This window comes from Hoplias malabaricus, chromosome X2 (genome assembly GCF_029633855.1).
Source record: "Hoplias malabaricus isolate fHopMal1 chromosome X2, fHopMal1.hap1, whole genome shotgun sequence".
NCBI classification, from domain to species: domain Eukaryota; kingdom Metazoa; phylum Chordata; class Actinopteri; order Characiformes; family Erythrinidae; genus Hoplias; species Hoplias malabaricus.
The window spans coordinates 49,855,877-49,872,215 of record NC_089819.1 but is presented as its reverse complement, the minus strand read 5'-3'; the positions used below and the strand labels follow the sequence as shown (position 1 = coordinate 49,872,215).

The 16,339-nt window shown below is 43.0% G+C and overlaps 1 protein-coding gene across 1 annotated transcript in view; it reads left to right on the top strand.

Annotated features, from left to right (window-relative positions):
• The window catches only part of LOC136677411 (neural-cadherin-like), a 261,783-nt gene that overhangs the window by 110,532 nt on the left and 134,912 nt on the right, over positions 1 to 16,339 (top strand). The window contains exon 7 of the mRNA XM_066654931.1: positions 6,910 to 7,159. Coding sequence (XP_066511028.1) covers positions 6,910 to 7,159 — 250 coding nt within the window. The remainder of the gene's footprint in view (positions 1 to 6,909; positions 7,160 to 16,339) is intronic.

The window sequence follows — 16,339 nt, the reverse complement described above, 5'->3', positions numbered from 1 at the left end:
CTCTTAAAGTTGCTACAGTAACAAGCTGAAATCCCCAAATGAGACCCTCTGCCCTGTAACTGTTCCCCTGCCCCAATGAACAACCCAGCGAAGGGTTTGAGATACAGACTTTTGTCAGTAGAAAAACAATATGATGTTCTATTCCATGCGGAGTACCAAGCATCAGCTAAAGGGGTTTACAGTCCTCTGCTATGCCAATGTTATCTCTGTTATACCACAAACAATTTCAGAACTCCTTTCCTTTCAGTGCGCATTTATTCACTCAACTGAACGCTAGCATCTTGTGCTACTTTATTTATTGTTGAATCTTCACATATATGTACTTAGACAAAACAGAAAAATTGCTTTTTCAATTGGATTTTGGCTTTTGTTCTGCAATACCTGTCCCACCAGGCAACCAAACCAAACTCTACTTCCTTTTTGTTAAACATCATTGCTGCTTTGTCTACAAATATAGAAAATTGACAGCATTACCTCATCAAAGTAGGTGGAAATCACATTGTCACACTGTTAATGTGTGTCAAACTGTCAGTTTGAAACTGTGAATGCAGTCTTTGCTCTTTCGTTTTAGAGTATAATTTTAGACAACCATTTTTCCGCAGCTTTATTGATGCATCACATTTCAATAATCTAAGAATTTCTCTTTTAATTATTGTTTTGTTTAAAATCAATCCATAAATATAAAAATACATGAGTGACTGCTTTACTGAAAACATTTAAACATAGAACATTACCATATTAGTGGCTTATAATATTCCCATATCCACATTATGAACTCATTGTCCAAATGTGGTGTCTTTTCATTGTAGTTGTGATTGGAGGGAATCCAATAGACAGCTTATATCACTTTTTTTTGGCTTGCTTTTGGTTAATCTTCTGCACTAGAAGAGCTGCTGCTCTCCCCACATTCATTATTCTAATTCCAGTCCAGCAGTACAACACATCCAGATATTAATTCCTTAAAAGCCAAGGTTAAGTGTGCGCATATAACGACATACATTCATTATCTGCTAACGCACAAAGGTGTGCATCCTCCCTTTTTCTCCCCCTCTGTTTAACAGCCCTCCTGAAGTGTTCCACTGCTGACATATCGCTTTCATGTCTCTAAATTGCACATTGAGTCTGGGAGCATATTCATTCAGTCTTGAAAGTGCACTTATAACACACAGTGGAAAACATATGCCTGAGGCAATGAGAAGCTGGAGAAGAAGCTTCGTAGTCTGTGGTAAAATGGGTAAGCAGCGAAATGAGGAGAGAGAATAGGGGAATAGCACTACTACACAGCTGCTTGTGTGCCACATCTGAGAGCGAGAGCGAGAGAGAGAGAGAGAGAGAGAGAGAGAGAGAGAGAGAGAGAGAGAGAGAGAGAGAGAGAGAGAAGAAGGATAGCTGTAGGAGATACAGAGGTCTAAGAGATAGACACAGAGAAAACAGACGAAAAGTAAAATACCAACAGAGGCAGAGGGGAGGGAGACAGAGAGAAAAGTCATTCAAATGGAGAAAGCAAGAGAACAGCAAGAGGGTGTTAAAAAGAGAGGGAAATGAAGGAAGGATGAAGAACGGAGAGAATAAACAAGGAAAACAAGGGATAGCAATCAAATTGAAAGAAAAGGGGAATAGAAGAAAAAGGGGAGAGAAACAGTGAAAGATATGGAAAGAAAAGGAAAAGAGACAAAGGACAAAGAACAAAAGAGAGAGAGAGAATGGAATAGAAGGAGAAAGAGAAAGAGCAGCAGTTATGAGGAAGGAGAAAGATGTGATGATAAACCAAACAAAAGCGGAAAAGCCGGAATGTACAGCTGACACAGATTAACATTCTGAGGACACCAAACAAACATTAGGAGCATTAAAGGGGACACAGTATACCTCTTTTTAAACAAGTTAGAATAGGTCTATAGGCTAAACAAAACATGCTCACTCTCATATAAAGAGATCTCACTATCTCTTTTCTTGCCCGTTTCAATCCCTTTAAGTCGCTTTTATGCAAATATGCTGTTGCTAGCCACGCCCCACCCATCCCATGTTTACACAGGTGAGGGGTGCTGCCAGGGTGGGTCTATGCAAATATCCTCATTGTGACATCACAATAAGGGAGCCATCCAAAATGGCTCATAGGCTTTTTTTTGCAATAGAGTTGTTTATAGAAGCAATAGAGACCCAAATGGAAATACAAAAGCACACAAAAAGTGAGTTTCACATAATATACATCCCCTTTAAACGTTAGTGTTATGAGCAGAACGCTACCTTGTTATCCTCTCTGTGGAAAACACGGCTCTGGTAGAAGTTTTAAATATGAACACAGGTCACGAAGATGAGGCAACAGGTGTATGATGAGGCATGTGTGGTGTGTGTTTCTCAGGGTGTGTGTTGGATGTTGTGGTGGGTTTGGGATCGTGCAGATCTGGGGGGCGCTGTGGTTAAAGTTGTGCTGGGGTGTGGCTTCTGGTGTTCTGGCTGTGATCAGCAGGGGTGGTTGAAGCAGTGTGTGTGTGTGTGTGTGTGTGTGTGTGTGTGTGTGTGTTCAGACACGTGGGCTCCCTAGCTATTATCCACAGAGCTCAAGTCCTGCACACTTTGATTAAACACTCAGTGGAGCAATGCGAGTTATATTTACCTCCCTTATTTCAGGCAGATTTTAATCCAGAGGTTATTAGTCAAACATCTGTAATGGATGAGCAGGAAAACCACACTGAAACCAAATGCAGAAAGGATCTGCGCAGCATATTGCCACTATAGAGTGCTAGCATACATAATCACAGTATTATAGATCCGTGTGTGCGATCAGTAAACCATTAAATATGAACATGCATACATTTACTATTCTCATGCAGAATTATTCCACTTCTCATTTTCTACATGCTGCGTACATCTGATTAACCTCCGCGAGACCCTCATGTTCTTTACTGCATTTTTATGCGACTGTGAATGTTTCCCAGAGCTTATTTACCATTGCGTGTTATTAAGGAGCAGACATGGGGATTATAAACCTGTCTGAGGGATTAATCTGTGGTGAACAAGAGGACCCGAGTGAACAGTCAGAGTCAAATGTGCACACTGTACACTGTGTGTGGCTGTAGGGAACTTTATTCAGTGGGTATATCTGGGTATTCCAGGAATACACACATAGGTTTGCCTTCCTAGAAATGACATTAGAATGTCGAATGAAGTCACACTGTGCAGCCGTGGCTTAGGACTGAAAGGTCGCTGGCTCGATTCCCACGACCGCCAGGAAAATGGGGGCAGCTGAGGCTCCCTCGATCCATGGCTGAGGTGCCCTTGAGCAAAGCACTGAACCCACAACTGCTCCCTGGCCACCGGGGATGGCTGCCCGCCACTCTTGGTGTGGGTTCACAACCCTATAGTGCACTATACTGTGTGTATGTGTGTTTAATGCGGAAGTAGGGCTGGATGATAATTCATGATCAATACACATCACAATATAAAATGATTCAGTAACAATTATATGTTTTTTAAACACATTTAAATATTTCAGTACACATTATTTACAGCATCTGTCACTGACTGACGGTCATTACAGGACGCTGTCGTCAGTTCAGCACTCAATTTTAAAGTTAGTTTAAAAACATTAACATTGACAAAGCCAAGAGGTTGTGGTTTGGTGGTGATGACATGTTGCGATCAGTTCTTGATCCGTTTTTTATTGTTCATATTGATATTGGGATTATATCATATCCACAAACTTTAAGAAATATATTGTGATATAAATTTTGCCCGTATCGTCCAGCTCTATGTGGAAGACACATTCCGTTATACGTTGTACAATGACAAATAATTGCACATTAACACTGGAAGTCACCCTTGACCATATCCCCTTGTCATTTTGTTCCAAAAGAGAAGAGATTAAAAAAACGTCCGGTATATGATTGGTTAGAAAACACCTCAAACGTTTGAATCCATCCGTGATGTATACTGCGGCACAACAGTTGGCTTGAACTTATATATAGGGCACAGTTGTCATGTCTTCTGTGTTTAAGTACATACCGCTTACCGTAAATTCAATCGGAACACTCACAGTTACAACATAATCCCTGTAAACCGAATCATTTGAGAATAAAGTCGGATGTCCGTGTTGGAGAAATTGATTGGTGAGCGGAAAATGGCGCAGTCTTAAAATCCCAGGTGAGGCATAATCTTATTAGGCCCCAGAGCGCAGCATCCCTCATGGACATCGGAATTGTAGATTAAAGCGTGTACTCGATGATCACATGCATTAGAGAGCACACAGTGGCATTTGGAGTGCCAGAGAGCAGCCGGCCCGTTAATCATGGTGGTTAGTTGAGGAGATCAATACAAAGGGATGATGTTATTTCTGAGGCCTACTCCATATTAGGAGATGGGAGTTGGATAGGCATCTCTTCAATGTGGAAATCACTCCTTCCACCCATGATATTATATACAGTGCCAGTCAAAATTTTGGACACATCTTCTTATAAGTCATTGGTGGAATAGGGCTATTCACTGTATACAACTGTGTACCAGCCCCTACCTCTGCACAACCCAAGTAATGGTCGCAAATTAACTCTTAACAAGGCCACAGCTGTTCACTGAAAACCATTCCAGGTGATGACCTCATGAAGCTCAATGTAGAAAATAATAAAAAACTAAGAAAAAACATTTACTGTACATTCACAATATGTGGAAAATGGCCCAAAACAAGGCAATCTCTGCCTGAATGGGCATGTCCAAACATTTCACTGTTGTATATATATATATATATATATATATATATATATATTCATTCATTATCTGTAACCGCTTATGCAGTTCAGGGTTGCGGTTGGTCCAGAGCCTACCTGGAATCATTGGGTGCAAGGCAGGAATACACCCTGGAGGGGGCGCCAGTCCTTCACAGGGCAACACAGACACACACACACACTCACACTTACAGATATATTTGAGTCGCCAATCCACCTACCAACGTGTGTTTTTGGACTGTGGGAGGAAACCCACGCAGACACAGAGAGAACACACCAAACTCCTCACAGACAGTCACCCGGAGGAAACCCACACAGACACAGGGAGAACACACCACACTCCTCACAGACCGTCACGCGGAGGAAACCCACACAGACACAGGGAGAACACACCACACTCCTCACAGACAGTCACCCGGAGGAAACCCACGCAGACACAGAGAGAACACACCAAACTCCTCACAGACAGTCACCCGGAGGAAACCCACGCAGACACAGAGAGAACACACCAAACTCCTCACAGACAGTCACCCGGAGGAAACCCACGCAGACACAGAGAGAACACACCAAACTCCTCACAGACAGTCACCCGGAGGAAACCCATGCAGACACAGAGAGAACACACCAAACTCCTCACAGACAGTCACCTGGAGGAAACCCACGCAGACACAGAGAGAACACACCAAACTCCTCACAGACAGTCACCCGGAGGAAACCCACGCAGACACAGAGAGAACACACCAAACTCCTCACAGACAGTCACCCGGAGGAAACCCACGCAGACACAGAGAGAACACACCAAACTCCTCACAGACAGTCACCCGGAGGAAACCCAGACAGACACAGAGAGAACACACCAAACTCCTCACAGACAGTCACCCGGAGGAAACCCACGCAGACACAGAGAGAACACACCAAACTCCTCACAGACAGTCACCCGGAGGAAACCCAGACAGACACAGAGAGAACACACCAAACTCCTCACAGACAGTCACCCGGAGGAAACCCACGCAGACACAGAGAGAACACACCAAAGTCCTCACAGACAGTCACCCGGAGGAAACCCACGCAGACACAGAGAGAACACACCAAACTCCTCACAGACAGTCACCCGGAGGAAACCCACGCAGACACAGAGAGAACACACCAAACTCCTCACAGAGTCACCCGGAGGAAACCCACGCAGACACAGAGAGAACACACCAAACTCCTCACAGACAGTCACCCGGAGGAAACCCAGACAGACACAGAGAGAACACACCAAACTCCTCACAGACAGTCACCCGGAGGAAACCCACGCAGACACAGACAGAACACACCAAACTCCTCACAGACAGTCACCCGGAGCGGGAATCGAACCCACAACCTCCAGGCCCCTGGAGCTGTGTGACTGCGACACCTACCTGCTGCGCCATTGTTAACCCCGGTTTCATTTAAATGAACAGTTTATGTGGCAGGATTCTGGGGTGTAATATTAATGCTGAGACACAGTGTTTAACGACTGTTGTTAACTCCATCTAACTTTTTATGCCACGCAGTTGTAAATAAAGCATCGACTCTTAAGCACGTAATCTATCAAACGAAATTCGGCAGAAATGGCTCTTTTATTTAGTGCAGAATAAGGAAAACTAGCCTCAGAATCCAGAAATGTTTACCTCATGTTTTTTCTCTCTCTTTTTTCTTCAAGTGTTGATTCACAAAGTGACTGCTGTGTATGCAGCTTCAAATTCTAAGAGCTATGTTAAAAAAGGGAAAAAAGGCAGACCCACGGCTTATTTGTGCTCCTCTGTAGTTGTCAGATGCAATGAAGCTCACAGCCTGAGAGCTTTTGATTGCACGTCAGATTCACTTTGAAATAACCAAATCTTAGTTAAACAGGTGACAACTGCATATACCTCATCTATTTCCACAAGGAAGCTCAAATGTGCATTGATCCTGTTAGCTAATATGTACCTTAGAACACTCCACAACTCCCATTTCCTCTCCTCCATCCTGTTGTTTCTCCTTACCTCCAGCCTTCTCTAATTCTCCCTCCATTTTCCTAAACTTGCTTTTCCCCTCCTTAGTTTGAATCTATAGAATCTGTAAATATGATTCTTTCAAAGCACATTAAATTGTCTTAACATGGAATTTGTACGTAAATGCTTATGTCAAATCTCTCTCTCTTTTTATCTTCCTCAATGCCTCCCTACAGTTTCCGCCAGTGACTGTGACTCGGAGCAGAATGCCGATATCACGTACTACACCCTCAGCTCGGACTTCATTATTTCCCCCCATGGCACCATATTTCCGGCGGGACCGCTGGACTTTGAGCGGCCCAATCACCTGTATGAGTTTGTGGTCATGGCGGTGGATAAGGGGGAGGTTCCTCGCACAGGAACGGCCACAGTGCGTCTGAGGATGGCTAACGTCAACGACGAGTCGCCTGAATTTTCCCAGCCAGTGTGAGTGTATTAACTGTATTAAGTCATCATTGGCATCAGGGACTTTTATTACTTACATTTGATTTTAAAATATTGCACATAGTACTTATGTTTTTGCCATGATTTTGTCTTTAAGTGTTGATAAAGAAAGAGAAGAAAGAGAATTAGGTGTCAATTTAATTTATTATGTACTAACTGCCTTGCTACTGGGGCCTCAAGGGTGGCTGCCCGCTGCTTCAGGCTATGTGTTCACTGCCTCTAATCATTAGTGCAGGGGTTCCCAAACTTTTCTGCGGTGCTCAAACATGCCTCGTTCATTTGGCTTGCTGCTGCTAACACATGTGAAGACTAAATATACATTTTGGGTTGTTTTTTATGTGTGCAATGTGTGGCCTTCTAGCCGCTTCTATTCAGAAACAGTACAAAAGTCTACTTTCACTGAATATACAAATTTGGCCAAAAAACATCCTGGTGTTTTTTTTTTTTTTTTTTTTTTTTTTTTTTTATCTATTATTAATTAAAATAAATTTCATTCCTTCAATAACCTTCAATTAAACGTTACATTTAATAAATAGAGTAAAATAAGATAAGCTCTAAATGATCTACTGGGAAGCATTGGACAGCAACATCATTTCACTTCTGCAACAGCTTATTCATTTTGATTTTTGGACATATTTTCATCCAGGCTTCCAAGTAATCATCAGTGATATTTAAGGGTAAGGTGGAGGAGTGCGGGTCTGGGACGCCAGACTTCACTGTTTAGCCTTCTGGAGGTGTTATAGGCTGCTGACAAGGGAAGGTGCCTACCTGATGACCCCTGTGAAGAGCTAGTGATGCAGTGGGTGGTGTGGGTACTCATGGGCTGGGCTCAGTGAGTAACCGTAGATGTTAAGTGTAGCTGGTTGCTGATTGGATCATAAACGGCCACAGCAACCTTAGGGTGTAGCTGTAGGATTGGAACAACAGAAATGATGTGGCTGCCAGTGGGAAGAGAGTGAGATGGGCCCTATGTGAAGCTCTAATGAATTGGCGTAGGATATTTTACGTCTTGTGTATGATTATTATAAGTTAGTGTGGATCGATATTTGGACTTTATGTGGAATTTAACCTAATAATTTTCACGTGGGAAAAGCCTGATTCATGTTATTAAAATGAGGCGCAATCTACAATCATGCACGGTGCTGGTGGATGGACCAGTGACCGCGAAATGGCTTCTTAGGTCTTACGTTTTAATATTGACTATTTCCAATAGAATAAAAACTATTGGTTACTGGTTGAAATTATCCCAGAGTTCTGTAAGGGGCTAAATGCAGAGGTCAAGTTTTGCTGTACTGATATACAATGACCATAAAGTACAATTACACATTTCACTGTAATTAGCTATGTAAGTACATACATTTAAAAACAATAGTAACATAACCATGACACATTATTAATACAGTGTACTTGGCCATAGGCTGTTGTACTATTTACCATGCACTTTCATAATAGAACAAATTAACAGTAGCTTCCGCTGCCCATAATGCACTGCAACAGTTGAATTCCTGAGTTTAACCAGCTTGCCAACTCCCAGAGTCCCCCGAAAACACAGCTGCCCAAGTCCATGTTGCTGATTCTGTTGTTCCATGTGCTGCTACAACACAAAACCAAAAAGCCGATTGACCCCTGGAGAGGGTGGAGGCCTCCAGCATTGCCACTATTTCTTCCATATCAACCCGGTCTGCTGCTCTGCTTCTGGGCATGGCTCCTGCTGCCTGGGTCCTCCAGCCTCCACGCGTCACTCTAATGCTTCAGCACTGGGCCACTTTGTAGCTTATGGCTTTGTTGTGTTGAGTTGCACTGTTACTGCTATTTTCTGCCTGTTGTTGGGCTTGCTGAAGCCTTTGGCTCTTTTAATTGGCCGATTTTCTGGCTCCACGATGAGCGAAGCGGCGATGCAGGTTCAGTCAACCATGCATTAAGCCGTGGAGAGGGCGAGAGAGAGACAGAAAGAGATAGAGTGAAAGATTTTTGTGTGCAGGCTTGTTGTATTTGCATCTGACTGTGTCTGTCTATCTGTCTTTTCAGATGTATGTCATGCTTTTGCGTGCATGTGTGTGCGTATATATATACAAGCAGTGCTCTCCTGCCTGCATCAGTTTAGCTCCTCTCAGGAGCATGAGACGGTACCAGACTACTCCACTTCGGACAAGATTCCTCAGATATCTTTCAGGCTGTTGTCGGGTTCCAAATTTATTTTCAGATTTCTGATTTCAACCATCTTCCAACTCGGCGTGAATACATTCAATTCTATTAAAGACTTATGACTTAGGGCACGTTCAGAGAGACTTATCATAAATGTAATGTCACAGAGGTAGGCGAATGCAGTGTTAGGTGATTTGCTCAAGTATATGTCTTGACATTATGACGTTATATTGGGAAGCCGTGGCCTGGTGGTTAGGGAATTGGGCTTGTAACTAGAAGGCACCTAACCCCCAACTGCTCCCCAAGTCCCATGGCTAGGGTTACCACTGCTGTGGGCATATGTCTGCTCACTGCCCCCTAGTGTTCACTAGTGTGTCTAAATATGTGTTTCACTGCCCAAATGGGGTTAAATGCAGAGAACAATTTCCTCTGTGTGTGAGCACAGTGACCAATAAAGTAATTGTAAGTTATGATTAAATGCAATACATTTTGGTACAGTATGATGTGATATAATATGATACACCACAGTCTGTGTTTTTCGAGTCATATTTTGTGCCCCAGGTTTGGACCTGATTAAGGCGGAATTTTGATTTCTGATTTGGACCTGAATCTCACTCCTGATTAAAACTCTTTTTGCTTTGCAGTGCTAATCATTCGAACGTATACTAGAAGGGTCTATTAGTGCATTAGGCTTTAGTGGCGCTATTGACTTTCTCCCCCTTAGCACTTTGTGTCATTGCATATTTTATTCATCACTTTTTCACCTCTGCTTCGTAAAACCCCACACCACCTGTTTCCTTGTGCACGGTAAATGTGCCAATGGCTGAGAAATAAACACAGTCATTCAGAGAAAACGGCACATTGTATAGAAGCCTGCCAGCTTCTCAGAGTTCTGCTGATAAGAACCAGACGTCTTCAACTTGAATACATAATCGTGTACGTGTGACCCAGGAAAACCATTACATCTAGATGTCCAGAGTTTTGTGATGCAGATAAACACTGAAGATAAACTTCATTCCTACATCACCACCATACACTTAGCAGCCAAAGGTTTGTGAACAGCATCTAGCATCTCTCCTGTTTTGTACTTCTTAACCTTTTACTTCTTTAAACCCCACCCCAGCGCATGGAGAGCAGTGTTCATTATCCTCTTCATCCTCACGCTGCTCCTCAGCAGTTCGGAGCGCAGTAATTGAGCACAGATCGCGATGACAGACTCGGCTGTTTGTTGCATTGGGTTGGACTAATTTGCAGCAGCCTTTTTCGCCACGAGATTCTTCAGTTTCTCCAATCTGATGGAAAAGCCTTGTCATTCAGGCCATGGCACTTTTATTTATTTATTTATATATTTATTTTTGCACTCCATCATTACTTGAGCTGACTTAATTCAGCCTGAACAGAAAAATAAATAAAAGCGAGGGGGGAAAAAAGAGAGGCTGAGTGATAGTTATAAAAGGACGAGATGGGCTGTAACAGGCTGTTGACACGTATGAGACCCGTAGAGTGCAGTAATGAGCTAGTGTGTCAGTCCGTTGACTAGTTGCGATTTATTTTTTGGGACAGATTTTAGGCTGAAGATATCATTAGCAAACTGCAACTTAAATGGCTAATTGCATGTGTGCGGATTTATTTATTTATTTATTTATTTATTGTCAGGCAGTAGCATGTATGGAAAACTCTGAAGCTAGTCTACCTTATTTGCTCAGTATTATTTCATTTGTTTTGCCAGCCCTTATAACGGCACCTGGAGTTATGGAGGAGCTGAGAAATAAGAATGATGGTTGGGATAATGAGTGTAAATGAAATGATACGGCGCTGAGAGAAAGCAGAGCAGGTGTGACCCTCGCTCATTGATTGACACACCTTCCCAGCGCTGAAAAGTCGGCACCCCGGCGTCCCCGCATGTCAGTCACCATCCATCACCGAGCCCTGTCACCTGCCTCGTCGTCATGGCAACAGGCTGTCAGAGGGAGGTGGGGCTTGTCTGTATTTTTATTTATTTGTTCTTTGTTGTTAATGTACGACAGACGGGCGTCGTGGTTGCGCTCCGCGGACGTCGCCGAATGTTCTCTCACTCACCTAAGTGAGAGAGTGAGGGAAGGAGTGAGTGAGTTAATGAGACTCTCGTGTGAGTGTGCGGATGAAGGGCTGAGTGAGTGAGGGAGTGAGGACGAGAGGAATGATGCCAAGCCTTTTGAGGCGGTTGACAAATTGCAGGTCACATGGTGTCACCCCGATGATGGGTGTTGGTGCATGCTGACACCGCGAGGAGGGGTGAGCGGCGGTGTTTCCACAGAGACAACATACATCACCCACATGAAAAGCCTGTCACCGTGCCTCGGTTAGCGATCAATCAGCCTCATGCCATGCGCGATGACACATTCAAACGCTCCCCTCGCACTTTTAACACCGCCACAAACTTCTATCCATCTTTATAGCTGTCTCTCTCTGTCTTCTGATTGCCATCCTCTCATCACTCTTAAGCTTTCATCCCTCTTCATCAATCGCCTTCCATCGCTTTCCTTTTTTGCATCTCTTTCCATCTCTTTTTCATACGCTTCCGTCTGTCTCTCTGCTTGTGTCACACTCCTATGCTCTCTCACTGTATGTATTTCTACCTGGTTCTATCTCTTGCTGTACCTCCATAACCTCTTGTAGTGTAATGTAAATAAACGCAGACATATCTTTCCCCTTGTTTAGAATGACAGAGTAAATCCTTTCGCTCAGGGTTGGGTACAACTAGCGTGACATAAATTGCTGTGGATAATTCTTGTCTTGTTTCACAGGAAGCCACTCTCAGACTTTGTTTACATGTTTAATCTGTTTACAGTTGGTAATATCATTCCACTTCGCAAAAAAAAAAAGAGGTGCCCAGTGGCCGGTAAGGGAGATCCATCTGTGACAGTACAATTTGCAGTTCTGCAGATGAATCGGTGCCTTTTTTAAGTGTCTTTGGATGATGCTGGCATCGTTTCCATCCCCAGCAGCACCGGAACCCTCAGCTTTCCTCTGTATTTTGACCTGCTAAGCACAGATCACTCCAGCGGTCTATCAGAGATCCTTCCGCACTTGACCTTTATCGGCTCTGATGGACTATCTTGCTCTTCTCTGGATGAAGGAGAAACACTCACGCTGCTGTCCTCTGCAACAAGCTTCTCCCTGTGAGAGCTGCCAATGCCGGAAAAATGACATCTTTGAGGCTGAATGAGAACAAATAGAGGGCAGTAGGTGAGGGAGTCCATTGCTGTTAGTCTGTCAGTGACTCCTTCTTTCCTTCTCTTTCTTTGTCTCTCTCTTTCTGCCTGCCCTTTCTGTCTCTTTCTCTCTCTCTCTCTCCCCTCTCTCTCTTTCTCGATACTTTGGTTGGTGTGGGTGGAATGCTAAATGACACACTATGCAGATGTGGGAGCTCTGTCTCAGAAAAAAAAAAAAAAAAGCTTGATAGAACTTTTATTTTTAATTACATTTTTTGAAAGAGAGTGGCACGGCGCGGTGGTGCAGCAGGTAGGTGTCGCAGTCACACAGCTCCAGGAACCTGAAGGTTGTGGGTTCGATTCACGCTCCGGGTGACCAGGAGTTGGTGTGTTCTCCCTGTGTCCGCGTGGGTTTCCTCCGGGTGCTCCGGTTTCCTCCCACAGTCCAAAAACACACGTTGGTAGTTGGATTGGCGACTCAAAGGCATCTGTAAGTGTGAGTGTGTGAGTGAATGTGTCTGTGTTGCCCTGTGAAGGACTGGCGCCCCCTCCAGGGTGTATTCCTGCCTTGCGCCCAATGATTCCAGGTAGGCTCTGGACCCACCGCGACCCTGAACTGGATAAGGGTTACAGATAATGAATGAATGAATGAATGAAAGAGAGTGGCGCATGTAGATTCTCTCAAGTTGCTACAGCCCACCTGTCCAAACATGTCCAAGACTAGCAACAAGAAAGCTTGCAAATCTGATGGCTTTTTTTTCCCCTCTCCATTGATTTCCTCAATTAAATCTCTGAAGCCTTGGTTATCAACTCATATAAAACATTACAGATATTCATATATTTTTTTTTTTCGCAAATTGAAGTGTGTTTAAATGTGTTATTTCTAAACCATCAATCAAGGCCACCTTTTTATTTGTGAGCAAAAAGAGACCTCTTATAATAATGAGAATCGGATGAAAAGTATTTTATCCTCAAGTTAATGGTTTTATGACCACGATACATTCTCCGCATGTATAAACCACACTCTACAGGCTTTAAACAACTTTATTGTGTTGGCACACGTTCACAACCCACTGGATTTGAAATGAAACAATGGCTAAGCAGTGACTGCCAGCTTTTATTTAAAAGTATTCATGTCCGTATCAGGTGAGCTGTGAATTCTGGAACTTTTTTTTTCCTTTTTTTTTCAGACTAGTTCAGGGGACCATGAGTAATTGGAAAATTGGCTGCTCACTTGTTTCTTGGCCAGCTGTGTGTTGCTGTAAAATGAGTTGATTCATACGAGAACTAACAAAAATCTACAGTTGATTTTTTTTTCTTTTTGTAAATTCTCAGTATAATGAAAAAAAAAATGTCCAAGCGAGTAAAGCAGGCTATCATGAAGCTGAATAAACTCATGTAATCAACTGTTTACTACAATGTAAGAACACACTGTTGAGCTTAGAGAAGCTAGTAGGCCACAGAGGCCCAGCAGTGTCCAAAGATTCTCAACCATGAAGATAAAGCTCTTTTCAGTTGAACAGGTCAAGAACACCCTGCAGGATGTAGCCACAGAAGTGTAAAATATGACTATAAAGAGAAGAATGAAGCAGCATGACCCCTGAGAGCTCAGCGCAGGATAAAGAAGAGCCAGGTTGGAGTTTTCTAAATGGCACAAATAAACTAGACTTAGATAAACTATGGGCGGATTAGACAAAGATCCTCTTTAAGCAAGTCTAAGGGAAAGAGGAAAGTCTGACTAGCAAAAACTGCTCATGTTCTAAGGCTATCCACCTTAAAAAAAACACCTCTTTTAATGAGAGATTTCCATTACTTTTATAAGGTATCATTAAATCATTGCTGACACGACCTAGAAGCATTGAGCCAAAGAGTGAGATGCCCTGAAGCAGCTACATATTAGCCTATGGGCAACTTATCTAATGCCGACATTGGGCTAGAGTAAAAAAAAACATTAATCAGCATTGGACTGTAGAGCAGTCGGAAATGGATCACCATCCAGTGTCCAATAAAGCTGGGGTTATGCTACACGACTTTTAGCCCAATTTTAACCCCGATTTCCAGTCGGGCCGAGTCTGTGCAGCATATCAATCGTGTGTGATTTTTTTTAGATCCAACTTGTAACTTGGTGGGCATGTAAACTCTTCACCAACTCAATGCTGAACAAGTCCCTTCAACAGCCAATGAGAACAGAGCACAGAAAGTAAACACAAGAAAGTAAGCACTGTAGGATGGATTAAACATACAACTATGATAAACTACAATTCATTACATAAAGCTGGATGCACATGTCCCCAAATAATGAGTATTACCTGTAGGAGAAGATAGTGAACCACAAAACATGTCGTTACAACCTTTATTTCAACTTTAAACTAATTTTCCATTCCACCTTAAATGACACAGCACTGAGTCGAGACGGCGCTGACCAAGTCTTCACATCCATGACCCAAAAACATTTGTACGTGTTTTTTTTTTCCCCTCTTTGTGGATCTACGCAAATAGTTGCACGAACCATAACCACATTGGGTTGTACGCCCATGTTTATGTGTGTTTCCTAGGAAACGTGAGTCGCATGTTTAGTTCGGGAGTTTGGGGTCGTGTAATCTGTTGATAATCTGCCCCGACTGTAAAAGTCATCACAATACCCAGTGTAAAGCGAGTACTCCAGCAAAGGAGACAAATTCTCCTAATTACCACACTTTATTTCAGATGAATTTTTGTGCAAGTGGGTGTCTAAATGATTTAATTTAAATACAGCGTAACCCAAAGCGAGCCAGCTTTCTTGTCATTGTTAATGTGACTGGAGATAGTAGCAACACGGTCATCAATGGTAAAGTCTTTTAAAGTAGTAAAGCTGCTCAAATTCAACAGAAAGTTTTAAAACACACTGGACAGCACCTCACCTTCCAGTTCGTCCTGCCTGTGCAGAGCCAAAAAACTAGAATCTTTTTGATTCCACATACGTATATTGCACAACAATAGGCTTGTTGAGTGTGCCTTTCACCCTCTGATGTCGAAAAACTGAAAGAAAAAGGCAGTTAAAAAAGCAGGCACTCGCAGCTGTTGTTGAAGAAGCCCTGTTTGCTGGTAATCTTCTTGAGCTAGAAACTTCAACTGATTGGTGTAGACCCGACCAAGTTTTCAGCACCGTTTCGTTCGAGACGGTATTCATTTGTGCACTCACTGAACTTGTGGAACCATGTATAAAAATGTTAGTGAACGTCAATGCCCTTAAATAAAGTCTGTACTTTAGTTTTATTTTTAGTTATAGTTGTTGTTATTCCAACTGCGACACACTGAAGCACGGAACCAGAGCTGTCCACAGCCTGTAAGTATTGGTCCAGGTCACGACTGCTAAACTACACCAGGCATTAAGACTGTCACTGCCTCACAGGGCAGCAGGACATATACTGCCAGCAGGAAAGACATTTAGTCTCACTCTCCTTGTAATTGCTAGTAATGGTGGCCCATTGCTTGAGTGGCAGTGAGCATATGCTGTTATTTAGAGTTTAAGAATAATTACACGTGGGTCAACAATTCGCCGGGGGCCCAGCGTGCCTGCAGAACATTTGTGCCGTCCTTGACCTTTGTTTAGAGAAAATTACAGCATCTAATTGTGATGTATTGCAAATGGAGCTTTTGGCATACGCTCTTAAAGGGCCACTTTGTGCATATTTCTCATACTTCAGCCTGAGATCGAATTATGACTTTTTTCTGGTTTTATGTTCCAGAAATGGGAATACATTTTGACCGTCTTCTGACCGTACAATTAAACAGTGTTTTCAAAATCAGTTCAGACTGTAACACTCCTAATATCTACAAGGTG